Source organism: Notechis scutatus, chromosome 5, assembly GCF_049901735.1.
Source record: "Notechis scutatus isolate UNSWTSFEM ecotype Mainland chromosome 5, rNotScu1.2, whole genome shotgun sequence".
Classification (NCBI taxonomy): Eukaryota; Metazoa; Chordata; class Lepidosauria; order Squamata; family Elapidae; genus Notechis; species Notechis scutatus.
The window spans coordinates 58,897,285-58,924,315 of NC_142013.1; the positions used below are offsets into that span (position 1 = coordinate 58,897,285).

At 40.9% G+C, this 27,031-nt stretch overlaps 1 protein-coding gene across 1 annotated transcript in view; it reads right to left on the minus strand.

The window, feature by feature from the left end:
• The window catches only part of USP9X (ubiquitin specific peptidase 9 X-linked), a 165,222-nt gene that overhangs the window by 71,212 nt on the left and 66,979 nt on the right, over nt 1-27,031 (minus strand). Inside the window, exons 6-16 of the mRNA XM_087967535.1 lie at nt 25,791-26,009; nt 25,039-25,154; nt 20,629-20,880; nt 20,400-20,538; nt 19,631-19,783; nt 9,800-9,904; nt 7,700-7,906; nt 4,053-4,189; nt 1,996-2,129; nt 1,480-1,567; nt 349-691 (exon numbers count right to left, since the gene is read on the minus strand). Of these exons, the coding sequence (XP_087823661.1) occupies nt 349-691; nt 1,480-1,567; nt 1,996-2,129; nt 4,053-4,189; nt 7,700-7,906; nt 9,800-9,904; nt 19,631-19,783; nt 20,400-20,538; nt 20,629-20,880; nt 25,039-25,154; nt 25,791-26,009 (1,893 nt within the window). The remainder of the gene's footprint in view (nt 1-348; nt 692-1,479; nt 1,568-1,995; nt 2,130-4,052; nt 4,190-7,699; nt 7,907-9,799; nt 9,905-19,630; nt 19,784-20,399; nt 20,539-20,628; nt 20,881-25,038; nt 25,155-25,790; nt 26,010-27,031) is intronic.

Here is a 27,031-nt window from a genome sequence, read left to right on the forward strand (position 1 = left end):
GTTGAAGAATATTTTCAACTAAAATTGGATAATTAATCAAATAAAAAAATCCCTTATTTATATGCTATTTAGGAGCCTTTTAAATCTATGTCTTTTTAAAGCCTTAAAATAGTATATTTTCACAAAAACATTAAGCTTTATATCTGAACATATGAGATGTACCAAAATAATGAAAGCACATTTAAAATGCACAATGATTCTTCATTCCACAAACATGAAATTATTGATTTGTGTACTTTACAAAAATAATGCTTTCCAATTAGGCTCTTTTTCAATACAGTCAATACTATTAACGGAAAGTAAATCACAGTCTCAATTTGAATAGCTAGAGTATATTTTTATACTTACTCTCCAAAGATAATCTAGTCCTATTAACTCCAAGTCATCCATCATATAGGCTCGTCTCTTAGCTACTAGCTTCCCTTCCCGACAGTTTACAGCTTTGAAGAAACGTTCAAAACATTTCATTCCATTTTCTGTTAAGAGTGAAGGGTCCAATTGAAGAACATTGTTTTCAAAAAAGTCTTTATTAATGTCAGGGTCTAAGTCTGGTTCATCTCCCATTAGTTTAGAATACCATTTAAAACAGGCTTCACGATCACACAGGTAGACTGCATTTTCAGCTAAACATTTCCATATTTGTTTTGCCTGAGGAGCACAGAGCCATAATTGACCATCCTTCAGTAAAAATCTTGCAGAAAACAAAGGAACAAATAATTAGAAATATGTATTAATCCCATGAATAGTTTAAAAATAAAGTTTATCATATATACCTAAATTCCAAAAATTTGAAATTTCCAAAGAGAGAAAAGATAATTTAGCATTATTACATAATGTGAACATTACATACTTTCACATTATTCTCAATGTATATTCATAAAAGGAAGTTACTGTGTTTAATGTTCTTTGACTACTATAAAGGATTAAGGGGGTAAATACAAGAAAATCTGGACAGGCACATAAACTGTATTTCTGTGAACTTCATTTAAGTATTTCCTTCCAAATCCTGACAGGCTAAGTTTCTCTTTTATATTTACTAATCTCTTATCCTTAAAACTAGCTATTCAAATGTGTTTTGATGAATCAAGAGATATCAAGATCCATTTATTCAAAAAGGAAGCCTAGTTCTTTTCCCATTCTTCTGGAGCAGCTTGGCTATGAAGTAATTGTTCTAACTGTAGGAACTCTAGTGAAAGCAATGAACTTGAAATGAATCCACCTAAAAGAGGTTATGGGTAGGTATATATCACTATTAAATGAATGGGAATTAGGCTGACAGATCAAAATTAAGATGCAAGAAGTCTAATCTCTTGCTAAGGATCTTTCTGTAATAATCTCAACAAATCAGAATAAGTTTATGCTACATATATTGCAATAAGATTATACAGTTTTTCACAAATATATTTTCCTCTGCTTAAGGAACATTTATTTTTTTTACTCTGTGCCCCTGCCCAAAACACAAGCTGTGCTTAAACCAACCGTAAAAAGTTCAACCGCTCTTGGACTTCTTGAACATGACTGTATCTACTTCCTGGTCTTACAGTTTGTGGATCATATTCTCCATGCTCTGCAAATTTTTAAGAAGCAGATGTTATGATTTTATATATGTTTAATCATCAGTAAGTCCCAATGTATCCAAAGAAATCCATTTAGAATTGACAACATTTTAGTATTGTTGAACCATTTATGTTTTAGGTATGCAACAACCGTACCAATGTCTTTATGATTCTTTTATACCTTATTCAAAAATCCTTCACCAAAATTTATTAACATACAATTTAAAAATGTTTCATAAACAGAAATAGACTGTGAAAAATATTGTACTTTTGCTAAACAAATCAATGTCCTGCACACTTTTTGTCTAAAAATGAATTTTACATGTTCCTCTTTAGAGTAGGTGATCTCACATTAATGCTAGCCTTCAGTAGCTAACAATGTTTAGGGAAAAAAACATTTGCATTTTAATGAGCTAAACAACTTTAAAATTTAACTCACCTTTAGCATACTGTCGCATGCTTTCCATATATGCTGAAAGATTTTCTGCAACTAAAGTTACTAAAGCATGATTGTGCTGAAGTTGATTGATTAAGTCATGACGATAAAATACATGGGGGCTTCGCTGCGTTTGACTGCAATTAAAAACATAAAACTTACAGGTGAATATTTAATATGAATATTTTTATTAAATACTATTTACAGAAAATAAATGACAGTCCAAGTAGGTAGTACACTTTTAAACCCATTCAAAACTGGAAAAAAAAAACCTAAAATCTGTCACAGAACTATTTTCATAGTTTAATGAATTGTTCAACAGCAAGTTACTCTCTATAGCAGTGGCCCCCAACCTTTTTTGTGCCACGGCCCGGTACCGGCATAACAAAATGATCCGCCGCCCGGTACCGGCATCAGCACGCATGGCAAGGCGAGGCGAGCAACCGGCCAGCCAGCCGTCCCCCGCTTCTCCCCGCCACCTTCAACTCCTCCTTTGTACCTTTGTCGATGGGCTTCGGGACGGCTTCGGGATGGCTGCTCGGCTCGCCTTGCCTTGGGTGCTGAAAGAATCCTCGCGCCTTAGTTTTGTTCGAAGCCGATGAAACTAAGGCGCGAGGAAACGCCGCTTTCCAACTGGAAAAGCTCACCGGAAGCACTTTCTCATCAAAACAAGATGGCGGCACCCAGCAAACCGGTGGCCCAGTAGAAAATGTTCCACAGACCGGTACTGGTCCGGGGCCCGGTGGTTGGGGACCCCTGCTCTATAGCATAATATAATCACTTCTGAAAAATTTCTGAACCATAGTTTGCCATCTAGCAAAAATTAACAAATTTAAAATACAATATGAAGATGAATGCTGTTTTCTGGAAGAAGAAAGATGCAAATCTAATATTGCTGATAGCTCTTTAGAACCCTAGAATCACATCACAAAAATTCAGTGACAGAATATGAATTGGGTGACTTCAATCCATTTTTAGCTGTTCGGGATAATTTTATGGGTCAAACATCTTGACCATTCCTCTCTTTTGGTGACTACAGATGATTCTTGCTTAATGACCACTCATCCAATGACTGTTCAAGTAAGTGCTAGTTAAGTACAAGGATGTAAGTCCTCGTACTTGCGATGTCAGAATAACCTACGATCACGTGATCATCATTTGTAACCTTCTTTGCTGGCTTCCAACAAAGTCAATGGGGAAGCCAGGAGGAGGTCCTGAATAGCGACCACATGACATTTCATTTGATGACTGCATGGGCTTTGCTTAATGGAAACCAAAAAAGTGGCAAAATTTCCATTACTGTGATCATGTGACATTGCACTGTGCTGCTTAGCAATGAAAATTACTTTTACTTGTTAAGTGAAAACTACCTATATTTTCTTTGTTCTCTGAAGGTCAAAGGACTAAATTATGACCCTATTCCTTGAAACACTGCCATCCATGAAATGAAGGTAAATAAGTTACTTAATTACTTCTTTTTCAACTGCTGTTTTAAAATCATTTATCAAAATAACTGACATGAATATTAATGACAACTCAGTTTCAATATTTCCCTTAACCCCTACCATATCCAATTTATACTCTTTAACAATTTACATCTTAATAACATCCAAAGGTTTAAATGACCAAGATAGTATCTTATTTCAAATTCTTTATACCAGAATTCTCCAAATTCTGGTCAACATCAACTTCCACAAGTCAGTGGGGTTATCCATTATTGTTTTGTTATTATTTATATTATATTATTAAAATTATATTATTTTCATACAATATTTGGTTTGTGTGTGTGTCAATGAGCAATCTGAAAACTTCATGAAGAGATCAATGAGCTGAAGAGATTGGGGATTCCTGCATTAAGTTTTATTTTGCCCCTATCAATTTTAAAATTTATTCTTGCCATGCCATTTGAAGGAGGCTAATACTTAGTTTGTTGCATGAAGGGGTTACATGCATTCTACGTGAATACTATTACCACATAACTAAATACAAATAAATCATGTATTTATGCATTGTACTAGATTTTATTACAATTTTACTATATAATTACCTTAACTTCTCACCTTAAGTTTTGTGGTGCTTCTCCAAACAAACTACAAATTTCCCTAATTTGTTTCAAGGCCGGAATTACCCATTTGTCATTTGTGCGGAGTTCTTCTATAAAACGATCTATCCATTGTATTTTTTGTGTATCTCGATCCTTCAGGAAAAGAAAAGGAAGCATAAACATAAAGGAAAGAGGATAAAGATAGGCCAAAAATCAACTAGAAAAAGTAAGATCATCCTGGGCAAAAGCAGAGAAAACCTACTCCTAAATAATGGCAATTATAAGTATAACATCAAGTTGCTTCCTTATCCGACTTGTACATGGAAAGCTTACGTTTTGTCAGAATCTTGGCCAGCTATTATTTCTGTCCCAAAGGAGCAAGACTGAAATGTACCATTTATTTATGTAATATGGCCCTCCATGACTCTCGGTGAAATATTAGTAAGTTCATTTTAATGCCTAAATAACAATTAATCCTTTGTTGTTGTTAGTTGTGAAGTCGTGTTCTATCCATAACGATCCCATGGACAACATTCCTCCAGGCCTTCCTGTCTTCTACCATCCTCTGGAATCCATATAAGCTCACGCCTACTGCTTCAGTGACTCCATCCAGCTACCTCATTCTCTGTCGTCCTGTTCTTCTTTTGCTCTCAATCCTTCCCAGCATTATGTTCTTCTCCAGTGAGTCCTTCCTTCTCATTAAGTGGCCAAAGTATTTGAGTTTCATCTTCAGGATCTGGCCTTCTAAATGGCAGTCAGGGTTAATCTCCTCTAGGACTGATCAATTTGATCACCTTGCAGTCCAAGGGACTCACAGGAGTCTTCTCCAGCACCATAGTTCAAAGGCCTCAATTCTTTGGCGCTCAGCCTTTCTTATGGTCCAACTTTCACAGCCATACATTCAACTGGGAAAACCATAGCCTTGACTATACGCACTTTTGTTTGCAGGGTGATGTCTCTGCTTTTTAGTATGCTGTCTAGATTTGCCATAGGTTTCCTCCCCAGGAGCAACTGTCTTTTAATTTCTTGGCAGTAGTCGACATCTGCTGTGATCTTGGAGCCCAGGAAAATAAAATTTGTCACTACCTCCATTTCTTCCCCATCTATTTGCCAGGAATTGAGAGGGCCAGATACCATGATCTTAGTTTGCTTAATGTTGAGTTTCAAGCCAACTTTTGCACTCTCCTTCATCCGCATCAAGAGGCTCTTTAGTTCCTCTTCACTTTCTTCCATTAGAGTGGTATCATTTGCATATCTGAGGTTGTTGATATTTCTCCTGGCAATCTTAATTCCAACTTTTGATTCATCTAGCTCCGCCTTTCTCATGATGTGCTCTGCATATAAATTAAATAGGCAGGGCGTCAGTATACAGCCTTGCCGAACTTTCCAAATTTTGAACCAATCAGTAGTTCCATGTCCAGTTCTCATTTGTTGCTTCTTAACCTGCTTACAGGTTTCTCAAGAGACAAATAAGATGGTCTGGTACTCCCATCTCTTTAAGGACTTGCCACAATTTGTTGTGATCCACACAATCAAAGGCTTTAGCATAGTCAATGGAGGAGATGTTTTTCTGGAACTCCCTAGCTTTCTCCATGATGCAGCGTATACTGGCAATTTGATCTCTAGTTCCTCTGCCTCTTTGAAATCCTGCCTCTACTTCTGGTAATTCTCGATTCAAATACTGCTGGAGCCTAGCTTGTAGGATTTTGAGCATAACTTTGAACATGTGAAATGAGTGCAATGGTGCAGTAGTTTGAACATTCTTTGACATTGCCCTTCTTTGGAATTGGAATTTAAACTGACATTTTCCAATCCTGTGGCCACTGTTGAGTTTTCCAAATTTGCTGACAAATTAAGTGTAGCACTTTTACTGCATCGTCGTTTAAGTTTTTGAAAAGCTCAGTTGGAATACTGTCACCTCCACTAGCTTTGTTGTTGCTCAGATTTCCTAAGGCCCATTTGACTTCAGATTCTAGGATGTCTGGCTCGAGGTCAGTGATCACCCCATTGTGGTTATCAGGGATGTTAAGCTTGTTCTTGTACAGTTCGTCTGTGTAATTTTGCCACCTCTTCTTAATCTCTTCTGCCTCTGTTAGGTCCTGCCATTTTGATCATTTAACATGCCCATCTTTGCATGAAACGTCGCTTTCATATCTCCAATTTTCTTGAAGAGATCTCTGGTCCTCCCTATTCTATTGTTTCCTTCTATTTCTTTGCACTGTTCATTTAAGAAGGCATTCTTATTTCTTCTAGCTATTCTCTGGAATTCTGCATTCAATGGGGTGCATCTTTCTCCTTCTACCTTGTCTTTTCCTTCCCTTCTTTCCTCAGGTATTTGCAAAGCTTCCTCAGACAGCCATTTTGCTTTCGTGCGTTTCTTTTTCTGTGAGATGGTTTTAGTTGCTACCTCTTGTACAATGTTGCGAACCTCCATCCATAGTTCTTCAGGCTCTCTATCAGATCTAATTCCTTAAATCTATTTGTCACCTCTACTGTATATTCATCAGGGATATGATTTAGTTCATATCTGAGTGGCCTAGTGCTTTTCCCTTTCTTCAATTTAAACTTAAATTTTGCAACGAGTAGCTCATGATCTGAGCCACAGTAGCTCCTTGTCTTGTTTTTACTGACTGTATAGAGCTTCTCCAACTTTGGCTGCGGAGCACATAGTCAATCTGATTACTGTATTGACCATCTGGTGATGTCCATGTGTAAAGTCGTCTCTTGGGTTGTTGGAAAAGAGTGTTTGTTATGACCATCGTATTCTCTTGACAAAATTCTATCAGGCTGTGCCCTGCTTCATTTTGTACTCCAAGGCCAAACTTGCCTTATTACAGTTATCTTTTGGCTTCCTACTTTAGCATTGCAATCCCTATGATGATAAGGACATCATTTTTGGTGTTAATTCTATAAGGTGCTTTAAGACTTCATAGAACCGGTCAATTTCATCCTCTTCAGCACTAGAGGTGGACTACTGTGATATTGAATGGTTTGCCTTGGATTTGAACTGAGATGATTCTGTCATTTGGGGGATTGCATCCCAGTATTGCTTTTCCTACTCTTTTATTGATTATGAAGGCTACTCCATTTCTTCGGAGGGATTCTTGCCTGCAGTAGTACACCTGATGGTCATCTGAATTAAATTCACCCATTCCTGTCCATTTTAGTTCGTGATTTCTAAGATATTGGTGTTCAGTCGTCATCTCATTTGATGACGTCCAGCTTGCCTTGATTCATGGATCTTACATTCCAGGTTCCTATGGAGTATAGATCTTTACAGCATTGGACTTTCTTTTCACCACCAGATACATCCACAACTGAGAGTCCTTTCGGCATTGACCCAGTCTCTTCATTCTTTCTGGCGCTATTAGTAGTATCCCTTTGTTCTTCCCCAGTAGCATATTGGACACCTTCCGATCTGAGGGGCTCATCTTCCAGCGTCATATCTTTTGGCCTTTTGGTACTGTCCATAGGATTTTCATGGCAAAGATACTGGAGTGGGTTGCCATTTCCTTCTCCAGTGGATCACGTCTTGTCAGAGCTCCCTGCTATAACCTGTCCATCTTGAGTGGCCCTGCATGGCATACCTCATAGCTTCATTGAGTTACGCAAGCCCCTTTGCCATTACAAGGCAGTAATCCATGAAGGAGCATTCATCCTTACCTGTGAACAACTGTAATCTAAAATTTTAATGTGGGCACTGAGAGCCTGATCCATGATATCAACTGGAACATCATCACTATGTGCTAAATTCCATAGAAGATTTAGAACTTTGTGTGCCATCACACCATCTTTATCATCTTCTGCAAGACGTCGGATTAGCTCAAGTAGCTTTTCACGTTGTTTTTTACTTGCATTTGTCCAACTTGCCTAAAAACCAAAGGGAATCAATGGAAAGTTAAAAATACAGTACTATAACAGCAAGAAAACTTTTAAGAAACTGTAATATTAAAATACAAATTAACATTTAGAATTTGCATGTAACTATTTTAAATGACATATATAAATACATGTTTTCTTCAGCCATACTGAGCAATTAATAGTAAGAATTAAAATAATTTTCAAAGATTATATTTGAGTGAAAGCCTCTTTTCCAGCTCTTCTAAATCAAAGCAAATTCTATTCTTACAAATAGAATACCAATTTTTAACATCATTTTAATGTATTTTCCAATAACAATAAAATGTAATGCAAATTATCAGTGAAATGTATCTGGCTGCACAATTATTTTTACAACTCTTCAAGAAAATGCAAGAAACTCATTGTGTTTTTTACCCATTAAGAATTCAACAAATCTAAACTGTACTTAACTAACAGGAGAATAAACTACTTCTTAAAAGACTATTGGATTCCAGTGTGATTTCTTCAGAAGTCAACTGTAAATTATCTGAATCTACGGTATCATTTGAAAAGAAATGTCAATATGTCTCTTATACCTGTAGTAAAATATCAGTGAAATTTAACATACAATTTCAAATACTATAAACAACAAAAGGGAATTGACTCAGGGTAAAAGAAATTTCTGGAAGCTGAACCTGAAGTTTATTTACTATATTAAACTTAACAGAATAACAGAGTTGGAAGGGACCTTGGAGATCTTCTAGTCCAACTTTCTGCTCAGGCAGGAAACCCTATACCAGAGGTGTCAAAAACTGGATTTCCTTGAGGGCCGAATCAACTTTATAGTTCTCCTCCATGGAAGGGGGGGGGGAAGGAAAGGAGGAGACACGATGGACATCTTCCGTAGCATTCTGCTGGCCAAAAATGAGCCATGTGGGAGCCCTGCGAGATCCCCGTGTGGCCCGTTTTTGGCCTCCCTGGCCTTTAGCAGTACTCTGCCAGCTTAAAACAAGCCATGTGGGGCCTCTGTGCAGCCTTTTTTGGCTAGCAGAGTGCTGGAGACTGGAAAGGCCGAAAACATCCCGTTTCAGCCAGCAGAAGCACCACGGGCCAGTCCTCTGATATTTCCAGGCCAGCCCTGCGGGCCAGATTTAAGCACACTGTGGGCCGAATGCAGCCCACGGGCCTTGAGTTTAACATCCCTGCCCTATACCGTTTCAGACAATGGTTACCCAATCTCTTCTTAAAAACCTCTAGCATTGGAGCACCCACAACTTCTGGAGGCAAGTTGTTCCAACGATTAATTGTTCTAACTTTCAGGAAATTTCTATTTAGCTGTCTCCTTGATTAATTTCCATTCACTGCTTCTTGTCATGGCTTCAGGTACTTTGGAGAATGGGTTGATCCCCTCTTCTTTGTGGCAGCCCCTCAGATATTGGAACATTGCTATCATGTCACCCCAGCCCTTCTTTTCATTAAGCTAATCATACCCAACTCCAGAAAACTTTCTATAAATATGTAAGCCTCCAGTTCCCTGATCATCTTGGTTGCTCTTCTCTGTATTCTTTCTAGTCTTAACATCTTTTTATATCATGGCGACCAAAACTGGATGCATTATTCCAAGTGTTGTCTTACCAAGGCATTATAAAGTGGTACTAATACTTTGTGTGATTTTGATTCTATCCCTATGTTAATGCAGCCTAGAACTGTATATTGGCTTTTTTGGCAGCTGCAGAACACTGCTGGCTGATATTTAAGTAAATGTCCACTAGGACTCCAAGATCCCTCTTTCAGTTACTAATATTGAGCCTGATACCGCCTATTCTATTCTACTGAGCCACCTATTAGTATCAACATAAATTGAAATTTGATTATATCCTACTTAAAGGAGTTCAATGAATAGCAAATTAATAGACCAATTACCTTAAAGCAATCAAACAAATGGTCAAGCTGTTCAGGAGAGAAATCCCAGGCCAATTTTGCAAGAAGATCATGTACATTTTTCACAATGGCTTCATGTTTTCCTGCCTGGAAAAGCAATATTATTAATGTTGTTTTTATGTTATTTGTAGAAAAAAGTACAACATGTTGCAACATTATTATCACAAAGTACAATTTTAAGGTAAACTGATTAAAATTCAAGGATTGGTATAGTAATTTATGATGTAATTTATGCTGCTTTACAAAGCTATCATCAAGAAGCTACAAAATAAACAAAGAGTGGCGAAAACATGAGAATGCTTAATAATACATGGTTCCTTCTATTTTATGTATCTCAGCTTGAAGAAAACAGCAACAGGCAGCCTTTGAAGAATTGCAAGCCAAACCTAATTTCTGGGAGAAAGCTAGAACATGAAATGTGATGATAGAAAACTAATATTGCTTCATTACATAACATCAGGGAGATGCTTTAATTTTCCAAAAAAGTACTGTGGAAGCTGTTCAGGACAAAATGTGAGAACTGCTTCAAGCTTCATGAGACCTTTGGTTGAGAATGATAGAGCTGAATAGGTGAAGGTTATTAGAACAGATACAGGTAGTCCTGGACTTATGACCACAATTGAGCCTAAAATTTATGTTGTTAAGTGAGACATTTGTTAAGCGAGTTTTGACCCATTTTATGATCTTTCTTGTCACAGTTAAGTGGATCAGTTGATAAGTTAGTAACACGGATGTTAAGTGAATCAGACTTACTCACTGATTTTGCTTGTCAAAAGGTGATCACATGACATTGGGATACAGCAACGGTCATAAGTATGAACCAGTTGCCAAGCATTTGAATTTTGATTACATGATTATGGGGGTGCTAGAAAGGTTGCAAGTGTGAAAAATGATCGTAATGATCGTAAATCTCTTTTTTCAGTGCTGTTGTAATTTTAAATGGTCACTAAATGAACTGTTGTAAGTTGAGGACTACCTGTATATTCTATGAATAAATGCAAAGAAAGGAGAATGAGATCAGAAAATATTGGAAAAGTTTCAACAGAATCTGTAAGCACACTTAGAAGTTCATGAAGAAGCTAAAATTATACCATATTTTTTGGACTATAAGACACACCTAGCTTTTATTTTTTCTTCTTCTTTAGCTTTTGAGGAGGAAAACAAGAAAAAAAGTTTTTTGCCTCCGCACATCCAGTTTTTGCCCTCCCTGGCATCCAGAAGCACTCTGCAGCCAAAAATGGGACCTGCCCATTTTTGGCAAGCAGAGTGCTTCTGGACACCAGGGAGGGCAAAAATGGGCCATAGAGAGAGTTCAGGAGGCCAAAAACAGGCCTGTATTTGCTCTAAAAGATGCACAGACATTTCCACCCACTTATTTTTTTTGGGGGGGGGAGGGAAGTACATCTTATAGTCCAAAAATATGGTAATTAGAGTGGAGTGAGAAAGTTTAATTTGGATAATAAATTGCTGGATGGACATAAATTAATGAAAGTGAAAGAGGTGGTTTTAATGACAAGACTGCAATGCTTAAGATCAGAGTAGATAGGAGTGTTCAAGATCCAAAATATTTATTTTGCTTCAAATTTTTATGAACAGTTTCAAAGCAGTCCTATTTCAGTAAAACAAAACAGTTAGGCTAAAACAAAATCTGGAGGGATCTCAGGATGATTTTTTTTATGGTATGAATAAAGAAAAGCTGCTTCCTGCCTTCTACTCAGTAGCACCTAGAAAGGGATACACTCCTTCTCAATGTGCTGAGAGAGAATCCAAGGAATGGGTTAACTCTGCTCTTCTGCTTAGAGACGGAGTCAATCAATTCTTTGGCCACGCCTCCTTTGCTTGCGCATGCCCAGTTTTGATGAAGACGTAGTGATTGACTTGACATATTTTGGTGCTGATTTTGGTCACTCCTGGACTTTGGACCAGATGGTCGCCAGGGTGGGGTTGGATTCTTTCTCAGATTCTTTCTCTTAAGACCAATGCCCCTTCTCCAGTGTTCTGAGTAAAGAATCCAAGGAATGGGTCATACCAAAGCCGGCAGCCCTAAGGGTGGGTAACAGTCTGGTCCCGAGTCCCCAAATCTATATGCATCTTCTGAAGCACCCGTGTGCTGAAGGCCACTTCAGCTGAGTGAAGGCGTCCAGTTTGTAGTGTCTCATGAACGGGGATGGAAAAGACCATGTTGCTGCCCTACAGATGTCCTCGACTGTCACTTGCCTGGGTAATGGAAGAACTTGAGGCTCATAAACTTTGGCGATGCATGCCCGGATCCACTGGCCTATGGTCAATAGTGTAACCTTGTTAGGGCTGGAAGGGTGGAAAGATACAAACAGGGATTCTGTCCTTCTAAGAGAGGCTATCTTTTTAAAGTAAGTGCGGAGGGCCCTCCTGTTTGAATGGAATATGCAAACAGGCAACCTTGAAAGTGAGGAAGCACTGGCTGCCTGATCGTAATGGCTCGAACGGCTCTGATATGAGCTTGTAGTTCTTTAGGCAAGTCCCGGGGGAGATACCTGTGTACTACGGGAGGTTTCAGGTTAGTTGCGCCTCTAATGAAACCGTGCACCATCAGGTGTAGAGCAAGGGACTCCAGATCTCTTCAGGATAACACCGAGGCCAGAGCCACTACTTGTCTGCATATGGTATTGGGGGACAGACCATTGTCCAGCTCTTCCTGAAGTAATTCCAGGATTTGGGCCACTGATACCGCGGTGGAATCAATGTCACCCTTAGAATATCAGCCAACGAAGGCCCTCCAAGTTGCGTCATAGATTCTGTTGGTTGAAGGCCTCCTAGAGGCCTGGATCATCTGGAGAAATTGAGCTGCCTCAGAGCTGTCCACTCAAATATCAGACGGTCAGTTGTAGCCATTGTGGTTCTGGATGAATTAAGGTTCCCTGGCTGAGGGAGATTCTGTCCTGAGGGATTCTCCAGGGTCTGGATACTGACAGGCTGACCAGATCTGCTTACTACAGATCTCTGCCTTCTCTGCCAGTACCTTCTTGATTATCCTCGGGATGAGCGGAAGCGGAGGGAAGACATATAGTAGGCCTCGGGGCCACGGACTACAGGAGTGTATTGGTCCCTTCCGCCCCCAGTGTTGTAAACCTGGAATAAAACCTGGGTAACTGGATGTTTGATGGGGAAGGAAACAGATCCAGGCTTGGGGAATTGAACATTTCTGAAAACTCCCTGAATAGGTTTGGGTGCAGGCACCACTCTGAGTGGTCGACCATGACTTGCTGAGCCAGTCTGCCTGTATGTTCGCTGTCCCCGATATGTGTTCTTCCCTGATGGAGAGAAGATGGCTCTCTGACCAGAGGCCCAATTGTTCTGCCTCTCGCATGAGGGATGTGGAATAAGTGCCCCCTTGGCAGTTGATATGGGTCTTGGCAGCTACATTGTCCCTCAGAATGAGTACATGGTGATCAGAGAACATGTCCTGGAATTGCCTGAGGGCCAAGTGGGTTGCCCTGAGCTCCAACCAGTTAATATTACTCTTCAGGTCTGATTGAGACCACTGCCCTTGTGCCATCTAGGACTGACAGTGGGCACCCCAGCCCAAGAGGCTGGCCTCTGTGGTGATGGTTAGGCGGCTGGGCTCCTTGAAAACACATCCCTTGGTTATGGCCTGCAACATCCACCACTGGAAGGATTGCAGTACCTTTGATGAGACTTGAACCCTGGCATTGAGTTGCTCCTGTCAGACTGTTTGTAGGGCAGGAGGAATTACTGCAAGATTCTGCCATGCAAGCATGCCCAAGGTATGATTGATATGCAGGACACCATTTTGCCCAGGAGTTGCGAGAGAAGGACCAGACACACTACTCCGTCCACTTGGATTCAACTCGCCAAGGTCCTTATAGTGACTTGATGCTCCTGAGATAGATAGACCTCACAGGACCTGGTATCTATGACTGCACCCAGGTGTAGCAGTCGGTTGGAAGGAGTTAGATGGCTCTTGTCGAAATTCACGGAAAACCCGTGATCCTGTAGAGCCCAGATTGTGATTTGCAGGTCTTCTGCCGTCTGGAGGGAAGAGGAGGACTGTATCAACATATTGTCCAGGTAAAATTGGATGCGCACTAGAATCGCCCAGAGGTGTGCTGCTAGTATCAGCAACAATTTGGTGAAAGTCCTGGGCTCTGAAGATAGGCCAAATGGTAGGGCCTTGTACTGATAATGCGGCCCACATAATGGAACCACAGGAACCTCTGGTGAGATGGCAGGATAGGTATGAGGAGGTATGCCTCCATTAGCTCTATGGATGTTCCCCAGTATTGACTGGAGGGACTGCATCTTGAATTTTTTGTAAATCAGATGTCTGTTTAAACTTTTCAAATCCAGGATTGCTCTCCACCCCCACCCCACCCCCAAGGTCTTTGGAACTATAAACAGAATGCAGTAAAACCCGTCCCTGTTGTTCTTTTGGGACTGGTTGAATAGCTTGGATGTCCAGCAAGTGTTTGAGCGCTATCTCCATGAGGCTTCTTTTCACCTTGTCCCTTGAGATGGGGCAACTTATGAAGAAGTTCGGGGGTGTGGAGAGGAATTCAAGGGTGAGACCTAGTCTCACCATATTCAGGACCCAGATATCTGTAGTGGCTGCTTCCCATTGATTGGCAAATAGCCTTAAGCGCCTGCCAATGGGAGGGCTGGACCTGCCGACACTTGGCATGGCAAAAGGGGAGACTGCCTGTGCCCCAAAATGGCCGCTTGCCTTGGAAGTGTTGTCTATTCCCGTCTCTGAATCCGGATCTGTCTGGTTGCCAGTCTTATCTGTGGGGGTACGTCCTCAGGATTGAGGGGTGCTAAACCCCATATCTGTGGACCAAAAGGAAGGTCCACAAAAATAAGGCTAGGGAGGGTTTTAAGCTCGTCGATATACAGAAGATAGGACCTTTCTCCTATCCTTAGTCTCCACTAAAATGGGCTCTAGGGCCTCTCCAAACAGCTTGCTACCCTTGAAGGGAGCAGAGGCTAGTTTCCACTTATATTTCATGTCTGCCTGCCAAAGGTGAAGCCACAGCAGATTGCCATCGCAGAGACAATGGCCCTGGAAGCAAGCTTGGTGGCATTCAAGGTGGCATCTGCCGAGAATTCCATAGCCACTATCAGTTTGTTGATGTCCTGGTGTCTGCGAGGCGGGTGTCGGGGAAGCGGCTCTTATGAGTGGATCGGCCATCGCCAGGCTCTGAGGCGGGTTTCTCTCCCACCAAGGGTACAGACTTCAGGTGGGGAGGAAACGGTGCCTGGCTCCCCTCCAAAGGCAGGAGAGGCAAGGAGAAGCAACAGTCCAAAGTTGGAGGCTGTTGAAAGAAAGCAACTCTCCTCTTGGGGGGGGGTTGTGTGTGAAGGTATCAGCCTCCCCCCCTTTTCTTGCCTGCCTTCAGGAGAGGCTGGAAGAGTGGCATCACCTGGAGCTTTTCCTCAGCTGCAGATCTGAGCTCTCTCAATCCTCCCCCGGATCTGAAAGAAGCCCCCACTTTCTCCCCCTCTCCTCCCTCCCAATTAATCACTTCCCCGGCCTTTGTCCGAAGAGCCCTCCGAGGGCGGCAGTCCTTCTGTGGGCAGTTACCTGCTGAGAAGCCTCTGGAGGGGCGGCTGAGGGGTGCTGTCCCTCAAGGAGAGCAAAGCCCCTTTTCAGCCTCTGCTTCTCCCAGTGGCAGTTGCCCCAAGGCCCCTCAGTTCAGCCTCCCTGCCCACTCTTCTGTCTCTTTGGAAGGTGCAGGTGGAGAGAGGGATGGAAGCAGCCCGTCCCTCCTTCCCTCCCCCAACTCCAGGCAGCCACGCCTGGCAAAGGAGGGAGAGATTTCCTCTGACTTGGGGGAGATATGAAAATGACAGATCAGATTGGGGAGGGGTCTGTTTTTCTTCCATTTGAGGGGGAGCCGGTTCCTCTCCGTCCAGACCTTCCCAGCCTCCAGGCACCATGTGACTTCTTTTGAATCCCAGCAGTATTAAATCCTCCCTCTTTCCCCCAAAGGATATGAGGCCCCTCCTTTCCCTTCGCTCTGCCCCAGTTCCCAACCAAGAGAAAGTGCTGGTCTGGACACACAGTGCCCCAGGGTCAAGCTAGGCTGATGTCCCCCTGCATAGATCCAGCAGACAAAACAGGAAAGGGGGGGCAGAGAGAAATACTTAGTTGCTCAGTACGCCAAAGTGGGAGGCCAGCGGACCAGAGAGCTTCGTCCCCATCTTCCTAGGAGCATGGGACTTCTCATGACTGGGCCCTGGGATCTCTTGCAGTTTGTTCTGCTGCTGGAGGATGGGCTACAAATATGATTTTTTAAAAATATGATTTTTAAAAATTAGTTTTTAAAAAATCATACTAGTGGTCCGCGGGATTTAAAATTATGAATTTGGTGGTCCCTGAGGTCCAAAAGGCTGGAAATCCCTGTAATGGATCTAAAAAACTGGCAAAACTGTTCATGAAGCATATTTATTGGCTCCATAGAGTGCCGCATTGAGTGCTCTCAGACCGAGGTATTCAAATTACCGCTAAGCTCTGGAGGGGTTTTTTAAAGTCCTTTGGGTCGTCCCAAGGACTTTCGTCAGATTTTCATCCTGCTTGTTATGGGGCTGCTGAACTTGCGAACGCTATGGTGGAACAATACATTAGATGTTATGTAAATTATCAACAAGAAAACTGGGTGGATCTATTGCCGTTTGCAGAAGTGGCTTATAACAATGCAGTACACAGCAGCACTGACTTGACTCCTTTCCAAATCACTACCCGCATGGACTTCGTTCCTATGCCTGAGTTACCTAGAGAACCCTCAACATCCATGTCCTTAATGGATTGGATGGAATCATTAAAAAGGGGTTGGGAGAATACAAAAAAAGCTCTAGCAGATGCAACTGAGGAATATAAAAAGCAGGCAAACAAACATAGATCTCTCCAACCGCCTTTTAAGTTGGGTGACAAAGTGTTTTTGTCAACTAAATATCTTTTGTTGAAGCTTCCTAGTAAGAAGTTGGGACCTAAATTTCTGGGTCCCTTTCCTATATCGAAAGTAATCAATCCAGTGACTGTCCAACTTAGCCTCCCTCGATTATTAGGGAAAATACACTGTCTTCCATTGCAGCTTGTTGAAGCCTGCTGTTGATTCCAATTTTTCAACCAATACCAGCAACTCCCCTCAAACCTTTGGTAGTACAAGGTGAAACACATTATGAAATCAAGAAAATCCTTGATTCTAGATTACAACGAGGATGATTACAATATTTAGTGCTGTAGAAAGGCTATCCTTTGGCAGAAGCTACTTGGGTGAAAAGTTGGGATGTACACACAGATATTGATTACCCAATTCATGACAAGTTCCACGACAAGCCAAAGGGTCCCCTTGGAGGGGGTGGGTGGGGGTTAAGTGGATTGATGACAAGACATTTACCCCTTGTTGTTTATTGTATTTTTCAGGACGTAATTTTTTGAAGGGGGAGACACCTGTCAGCTTTGGAAGCCATATTAGCACCAGAAGCTGCCACATTCTTGAGCATGGGAAGATGGGAAGGGGGATTTTATGGAGCATATGTGGTTAGACATTCTTCTTTAAAGTCAAGGTCAGGTTATTCCTGCCCCTGGCTGAGGAGTGGTTGAGGGGATGTCTCAAGTTGGGACGGATGGTGATTGGCACATATGATGGACTGGTGGGTGCACGGGGTGGATTTGTAATTTTTTACTTATTGGAGGGAAACCTGGAACTTTCATGTTTAGGATTTCCCAGATGTGCCAGTATACTTACTCTAATAAAAAAAAACTTTGAGAAAATGCTTGTCTTGGAGTTTTTAATTGGAGTTGGATTTTTCTGGAACCTTGATAGGCCCATTGTCTTTGGACGTCTCGGAATAGCTCAGGTGAGGAAATTTCCTCACTCTTCACAGTTGACTCTGAAAAGAGCAGCTCATCTGTGTCCACCAGGTCTGCTCCCAAATGTGCTGCTGCTTTGGCATTAAACAATAAGAATTTAAAGAGGGCTGGACGAAAGAACCCTGCAAATGCTGGGGGATCTGGAGCCATTCCCTCATTCTCTGAAATTTTTTTGATCCTCATCTATTAAAAGGAATGCCCCGCTCTGTATAGTTGAACGGGTTGAGTGTGACCTTTGGAAAGCCTCCAGATCTCTTTGATGTTGTGATGCCATAAATTGGTTTTGAAGTATGGGTTTTTCCGATGCCCCAGGGGCAGCCTGACATTCCTGTTGTAGATGGCCTGTGTTAAGGCTTCTGATATCAGAATTTTCATCTGGTCCATGATCTCAAGCCCCTGGCTCTCCCTTGGGCAAAGTCCTGCTGCTGTGGGTGTAAAGGTGGCCTTTTGGTGCCACCTTCATCCGTTTTGGCGGTGGCTCCCACTGCCTTTCTGCTGGCATTGACTGTGTATCAGCAAAAACCTCATTGCCTTCTGAATAGAGATGGCTGATAGAATTGCTCTCTGGCATCATCTGGCGACTCAACCCGGGAGTAAGGAATCTGTTGCTTTACCCCGATTGGAAGGTTTAACTGCTGAGCTGGTAGAGTGCGGGAAATTTCAATCATTCACTATCCAGGGGAGCTTTTTCCCTTCTTTCGCTCTGCCTCCTTCTCGGCCTTGGTAATCCTTTTGTCAATGGTCTTCTGGCGCCTCCGGGGGTCTTTTTCCTCAGCCTTTGAGGGTCTTTGCGAGGAAAGGGCTTTTGCTTTTAATCTGGCCCCTGCTCCTTTAGTGATTGACTTCAGTCCTGTGGAGCCATTTGGCCGAATCTGGGTCTGGACAGGGAGCCCCTGGTTCTCCCCATTCGCCCCTGGCATTGCCTGGTCCACGTGGTCCGCCATTTTAGTTTTCTGCCCCTCCAGGCAAAGCAGGCTCGTTCCTAAGTGGAACCTTCTGTCACGGCTTTTCTCTTTAGCCTCTTCGGAGTATGGCCAAGACTCAATTGTCACCTCTGCTGTCTGGGTGGACTTCGCCTGGGGACCTCGACTCTACCCAGGAGTTGGAATAGGCGGCTATACTGGACAGACTGGGGAAACTTATCTTGAAGAAGATGGCTATTCTGGGCAGAGCGGGGATCCAGCAGTGGATGGGCAAGGCCATTTAGCCAAGCGGCCGTGGAGCTGGCCATGGCAAGGATGGCTATGCCAGACAGACCGGAGGAGCCAGCCTCCCTGTTTGCAGTCCTGTGAAGGCTTATGTGGAGCTGGGACCTTATTGTTTTGAAGAATTCAAGGAATAACTGTTCTTTTTGTTCATGAGCACCTCTTCTACACATCTCTTCTGAGCGAAGACTGAGTCAATGCAAGGCAAAGGAGCGTGACCAAAGAATTTATTGACTCAAGTCTCCGAGCAGAAGAGCAGAGTTAACCCGGTCCTTGGATTCTCTACTCAGCACACTGGAGAACTTCATATCCAACTTCCTTCGTCAATTCCCAATTTTGCCAGAACTTCCCTTCCCTCCTTCCCCTCAGGCATTGTGGATTTACTGCGCTATATACAATGAACCAGTTCCCTATTGTAATTGTCTCAACAATAAGGAACATAATCCAAGCATAGCATCTTCCACAGCCTCTTCTGTCCCTGATCTTCCCAGAGCCTGCCTTCCTAAACAAATGGTTGTATATTGAGGATTACCTGTACGAAACAATTTGAACTAGAGCTACTATTAAAAATACTTGCAGTTTATTTGAAACTTTGAAAAGAGTTAATTTTTTTGCAACCTTGCAAAGGGATAGGACAATGTTTCAGAGATGAAAGAATTAATATTGTAGTACAACAGACAGACAAAATGTGGCCACACAAAATTGGTCTCACTCAAGAGGATAGTATTTAATTCTTACCTGGGCAGCCCAAATGTTGTCAAGATCTTGCAAGGTTAAGGCCTTTTCTTTGATGACAAAACGAAGAATTTTCTCTAACTTTTCTACATACTGAGGTTGATGTAGACTATCTCTCAACACAATTGATAAAATGTTGTTTTGCTGGATCCATTCCTAAACAGAACATGAATGTGTTATATACAATTAAAATACATACATATTTCCCTTTTGTTTCATTTTAGATGAGTAAAGCAATGCATTATAAAACTCTTGGGGAGAGAACCACAATTTGAAAAAGGAATACTAATAATATTCATCAACTTTTTCTTCCTAGAACAAGCATATTCAATTGACTATTCCAGATTTCACAATGACTATGCACAGTATAATTTTGCTATGTAAGCATGTAGCAAGATATAATGTGAATTGGGTTAGCTTTACCCTTCTTGATATTCTGGAAGCCTCTTGAGATCTGGTTATGTCCACCAAGTCTGAGGGGTCCAGGGAACTGGAGACATGTTTAGATGCCTCCATTATTGAGGTATATTCATTCTTCTCTCTCCCTTTCCCCCTCTCTTTCTCTCTTTGGGTTTCTACATATTTTCCTTTTAATTAACTTTTAACTTTTTAATGACTTTCATATTTTTAAATGTAATGTTTTTATTTAATTATTGTGCACTACCAAGAGTCACTTCTCGTGAGATGGGTGGCTATATAAATTTGATAAAGTAAATAAATTCATGCATATTCTTTAAACAGTTTCCCACTGAATTAAAGCAAATAAGCTTACTGCCATTCTTTCTGCTGTAAGCCATTCCTCCTCTTCAGGATTGCCATGTCGATGGGTATAATATGACACACTGGATATCACTTTGTTAACTTCATTTAGTGCATTCATTTTTCCATTGAAAGATGAAATTTGTAATAATCTATGAAGCAATGTTAAAATAACATTTAAGGGAAGCAGAAAAAGATAACTCAACTCCTAAAAAGCATTAGCGCAACTAAAGAGATCTTACCTAAGTATCATTTTTAATCTAAATATTTCTAAGTTTTTAACTGTTTCCTCTTGTCCTGGAACTCTTGAGGCTAAGTTCTTCAGAGATTTTATTATCATTGACAAAGCATCATTTTTGGCTTCATTCTTAGCTTCTTTCTTCAGTTCATCATCAGTTAAGTTCTCTAAAAACTGTGGAACCATTTCTATAATTGGAAGGAAGTATTTCTTCACTGTATGCAGTGTTAAAAACTCATAGCATTGTCCAAATGGTCTGAAAGAAAGATATCAATGTAAAGGAAAAACTAGTTTTAAGTAGTAAACAGCCATATTTATAACTCTTTTCACAAAAATTAATCAAAGCAAAATTTACTATGACTGATTGAAAAATAAACTATTTAAGCCCTCTTAATGGACTGACTTGCTGTGTATAAAATATGAATTGGATTTACAACTTCAGGGTAAATCTGATTGATTACAATCTTAATACAGGTAACTACTGTAACCCAAGTTTTAAAAAGTAAAACAGCAAGAAGCTCTGTATCCAATGGCAAGTATTGGACGAAGCCTAAAGATTGAAGTTAGGAAACAGGTGGGAAGCTGTTTATGATATCTTCTGCAGAGATAATCCACAATGTTTCTGCTATGTAATGATGAAATGTGGAAAGAAAATAGAAAAGATACAGACTAAACTAATATGTGTACAATGTATAATCTCTGGAGGGGCACGTTCCATGAGGTGAAGTGGTGCTAACGCCATCTGCATCTACTGCATCTACGGAGCAGAAGGCTTTTGCAGTGCTAGTTCTTGTAATATTTATACTGTCTTTGCCCCTATCTTGTTACAACAACTTTGGTGCTGATGTAAGTCACCTGCTTGGAGTTAGTGGCAATAGAACTTCTACAATAGCTCTAAGTAACTTTGGAAAGTTTGAAACTATGAACTTCATTTTAGGATATGTCAAGGCATTCAACACTGAATGAAACCTGAAATCAATTGGTTACAGCATATCACACAAGTTCAAATCCATGGCTATATCTAGAGTCTGTTCCCAGGAAAGCATGGAAAAAACTAAGCAATTTTGGAAGTCAACACAGGGAATCCAGGGCAAAAGTCACTTAAGAGTTCTGGGGTGGCACAATCTTCCTCACAATCAGAACACTTTGGAAAAAGTGTATCAAGGCTATATGACTAAGGAGCCTAAAAGTGAAATGAAAAAGGAAATGTCAATGGCATTAAATTTTTAAGAATGTAAAATGAAGAATAAAGAAATGGAGAAGGAAAGCCAGGAGTGGACAAATCACAAAGCCACCAATATGACAGAAAATAAATTAGTCTATTTTTAGCAAGACAGTACTATTATACTGTACAGCATAGGTGAGAGTGGGATTTTAATCTTTTCATCTCCACTAAAGAATTTTCAGGAAGCTAGACCATATAAATTATAAATATATAAACCCATATAAATTCATCACTGTGATGGGTTGCATATTATGGAAGAATGAAACTGAAATTATTCTTCTGTGGCATCCATCCATCACAATGATGAGTTTAAATAAGTCAATTGTCACTCTGATGTTCACTTTTGGGGAGGAGAAAAAATAGAACTTTCAGCAATGATTTTGATAACATCCAATTAAGAAAATGTCAGTAACAAAAATTATTTTCTGTACCCAAGATAAATATTTTTTTATCAAAGGCATTCTATTAAGCTTAAATGAATATTTAATTAGTGTTTATTTTTTTGCGAGCTGCACTGGCTGCCGATCTGCTTCCTGGTACAATTAAAGTTTATTATTTTTAAAGCTCTTTATGACATTGGCTCAGAATATCTGTGGAACAATCTTTCCCCAATGGGATTGGCCTGCCTCACTTGTGCTGGTGGAAGGCGCCTACTGTAGATCCCATCATTTTGGCTGGTGGGATCCAGGAGAATTGTTTCTGCCACGGCTCCTGACCTTTGGAACATCTTGCCACAGAAGGTAAGATCCCCCCCCCCCTTTAGTCTTCAGGAAATGCCTTAAAACCTGGCTATGCTGGCTGGCATGGAGTCCTGAAAGAGAAGCTGTTAGCTCAAGATGGTTGCTACATTAACAGAAGGCATCCCATCTCTGCCCTCCAAACCCTTGTTCTTTAATCCGTTTTTATATTTATAATTGTTGAATATTTTATTTTGATATAAGCTGCTCAATCACCTGAACCATGAGATGGGCAGCAAATAAATTTGATAAATATAAATATTTATATCTGCAGTAATGTCAATACATCAATATAGGCAACATTTTGAAAGGGAAAAAGTCCTCCATGTTTGAAGCTCAGAACTGTTACCACAATGTGTTTGTCAGGCTCGGAGAAAGCTGGAGTATCCTTGCCAAAGATGCTTGCCTATCAGCCGATCAACCTGCCTGCCCCGGGTGCCTTTGCTCCGCTTTGGCCGAGCCCGGCTGCTTGCTTGAGGGTCTCCCTGCTCATACATGCCCTCCTGGCCCCGCCACAGCTGGCAGGGAGGGTCGCAAGAGGAGAAAGAAGAGGGTAGTCTTCGGGGAAACTTCTGTCATGGCTTGCGCTCGTTCTTCAGCCAGCCCAGATTTCCGAAAAGTTGCCAAGAAGAAAAAAAATGAGTAGCGAAGAGCCCTAAGGAGAGCTCGCTGGCTTGGCCCAACCTTGCCTTAGAGGGAGGGAGGGAGGGAGGGAGGGAGGGAGGGAGGGGGAGGGAGGGAGGGAGGGAGAGAGAGAGAGAGAGAGAGAGAGAGAGAGAGAGAGAGAGAGAGAGAGAGAGAGAGAGAGAGAGACAGAGGCGGAGGGATAGAGATAGACAGAGATACAGACACACACACAGAGACATAGAGAGAGACACACTCATAGATACAGAGAGAAGGAGAGAGAGATAGAGAGAGACAGAGATACAGAGAGGGACAGAGAGACGGGAGATAGAGATGGGGGGAAGAGAGACATAGAGAGACACAGAGAGGGGGCAGAGAGAGAGGGAGACAGAGATACAGAGAGGGGGAGAGGAGAGGGGGGAGAGACATAGATACAGAGAGAGGGAGAGACAGACATAGGGAGAGAGATACAGAGGGGGAGAGATACAGAGGGAGGGGAGAGGGTTTTATGGTTCCCGTTCTTTTTTAACAACCAGTTCTCTGTCCTAATGACCGGTTGAGTAGGTGTGGCTGGGGGTGTCATGTGACTGGGTGGGGGTGAGTGATGTCGAGTTGGCTAGGTTTTGTGGCTCCCGGTATTTTCTTTTCTGTGTGAAACTGTCCAAATGGCTCTTTGAATATTTAAGGTTGTAGAACCCTGCCCAAAGCAAAGTTTACTGCACAATTCTACTTGCTTAATTAAAATGAAAAGAAACATCAAAGTCTTTCTACAAACTAATGTAAAGGTTTTCCCTCTCCAGTCATGTCCGACTATAGAGGGTGGTGCCCATCTCAGTTTCTTAGCTGAAGGAGTCAGTATTGTCCAAAGACATTTTCGTGGTCATATGGCCAATATGACAATATGGCAAGTTGCATGAATGTTGTTGCCTTCCCACCGAAGTGGTACCTATTTATCTACTCACATTAGCATGCTTTCAAACTGCTAGGTGGGCAGGAGCTGGGCTAAATAACAGGAGCTCACCCCATCATGCAGCAGGACTCGAACTTGAGCTGTCAGCTTTCTAGCTGATAAGCTCAGTGTCTTTAACCACCAAGCCATCACACTCCATACACTAATGTAGTTTGTACATTAAGGAACTTTAAATCACTAAAGCTCCTAGATAGCAAAAATTAGAATAAAGAGATTAAAAAAATAAGAAGTTGATTAATTTTGTCAAACAAACTAAATACAGTGCATTTAGATTAGAATTACAAAATAAGGTTCTCTTCATTTTGCAGTGCAATACATACAATTTTTGTTTTAAGTAGTATCAATTGCAACACAAACTTTTTCATATACTATCAAAGACTTAAAAGAGTTTGAAATTTTAAATGTAACATTAGGGCTGACAAATAAGATTCAGAGTATTTTAGGAGTGCATGCAATTTATAGTTTAGCAATCTGAATTGCAGCCATCAATGACTGTATTTAAAAAAAAACTTTAATTGAGACAATCTGATACGAACTATCTCTAAATTACCTCTTTTGCAGTCAAAAACTATTTTTGACAGCAAATGGGAATAGATTAAAAAAAACACAGGTATTCTGATTAGTTAAGAGAAGAAATGTTTTCTACAGGAGCAAATCCACTATTGGATATAAACTACCTTCCAAGTTTACTTTTTAATATTATGTATTCTCATGTTCTTATATTTCAGAACTGTGCAATCTTCTTTGCATTTTGAGACGTGTGGAAACGTGCATATAATAGTAACTTTATCATAAAATATACAGAAAGGTAATTTGAATTAAAATGAGTTATCCAAACACTTCCTTAGAAGAACTTACTTGATGAGAGCTGCAATAATCTGAACATTCAGTGCTGATCCACTCATAAAACGATCATGTAGAATTTGAAACCCATTTAAGGTGCCAAACTTGTTGATGAGATCTACTAGCCAACCCTGAAAAACAATGTTTTCTCCTTTACAAGTAATTTCTATCATCAAAACATGTATTTACATCACAGACGTTGCTCAACATATTTGATTGAAATTGGATGCCAGTATCTTTAAATTATTGTTCTTTTACCTTTACCTATCCTTTAAACTTTATTGAAATTTGAAAAATTATATCACCTGAAACCCAGTCTTTAATTATGACATTCAAAGGCAGAATAAGTATTTTATTTTTGTCAGAAACAAAGGCAGAATGATTATCTTTAAAAATCTATTTATGTTAGGTTCCATAATCTAATTTAGCTAAAATAAATTTATTAAATTGCATTAATAACAAAAATTCAAGCATTCAAGTGTTTTGTCCACAATCACTTTTATTCAATTTAATACTCTGAAAAAGTACTACTTGCAGTATAAAGGGAAGCTGAATTATCAAAATTGTCAATATCATTACTTAAATATCAGACTGAAATCATATTCTAAAAACCCTCTGCATAGGCTTCTGTTGAAATAAATGCACAAATTCTAGTTTTTCTGACTCAAATAACAAACCAAAAGAAATCGAGTTTCTGTAGTTTTCCCTTATCTCTGGAAATTACTTTTCAGAGATTTCACCTATAGTTCCAATTTCAATCAGCATACCTTTGGTGACCGTGGGTCTGGAGGACGAGCATAAAGTTCATCTTCAGCTAGCTGAGCTCCAGCAGGAACAGTTTCTGAGGGACGTGTACCATTATAAAGATGGAATTTGCAATGAGGATTTAAGGCCATTGCAAGAAGTTCAAGAAGAGGAAACCAATCTTGGGCCAGCTTTGCCACACAAAGTTCAACAAGGCGATGGGTGTTGTTAATGATACATCTCTATTTAAAAGAAAATGATTTTAGATATGCTGCCTTGTATTCAAATTCTGCCACTAATCTTATTACAGTAATAAACACAATGCTACAGTGCAATGTGTTTTAGATTTAGACTAACAATTACCAAACTCATGGGGTCCTGAGGAACTGCAGAATTTTTACAAGGGAACTGTGACACGCACCAAACATGGCAAATAAAACAAAACACAGTCACACTGCTCTTCTATTCACAACCACTGACCAAATAATATTCCACTGCCTAGGTAGAAAATTGTAAACAAAAATACCAGCAGATCAAAGGCAACCCTTTGATGACACTTCTCTTCCATCTGGCATAGACAGTGTATGCATTTTCTCATTAATGGCACTGTTCCTGCATGTCATGGTCAGCTATGACTCAGAGGAACCTGCTAAGTGAAGCCTGTGGAAGCTTTGAGTATACAATCACATGAGGCTGGTATACTCAGCAATCACCAGAATCAGCTGTGCCCCCTCCCATAGGATGAGGAACTGGAAAAACCATCCAGACCTAGAATGCACTTTTTGCAATGGAGGAAACTTGACTTCTCTTGTTGAGAAAAACTGCAATGGTACTCAGAAGTCTGTGACCTGAGCTCAAACCTGTGGAAAATCTGCTCCTTGGGACTCCAACTAGCTGATTGGATATCGAAGCCCTTGTACTGTGCCCAATGATGCTTCTGTCTCCTGCTTTGGACTCTGATTACTGAAAACTTTACCATCAAATTTCCAAAGATCTGGGGGACTGCTCAAATATGACTGTGATAGCAAAATTCTCTCTGCCGCTGCCTGTATTTGAGCCATTTAAAGTAGATTTCCCTAACCTTTCCAGCTTTGTGGCCCAGTGGCCGGTGGTGGTGGAGGAATGGCTCCTTGTGAGCAGTGGGCAAGTGTGCACACACAGCTCCATTTGTGCGAGCAGCAGGCATGTGTATGCACATGCGCTCGACTGCTACTTATGCAAGTGGGAGTGTACACTCTCACCCACTACGTCCGCGGCCTGGTTC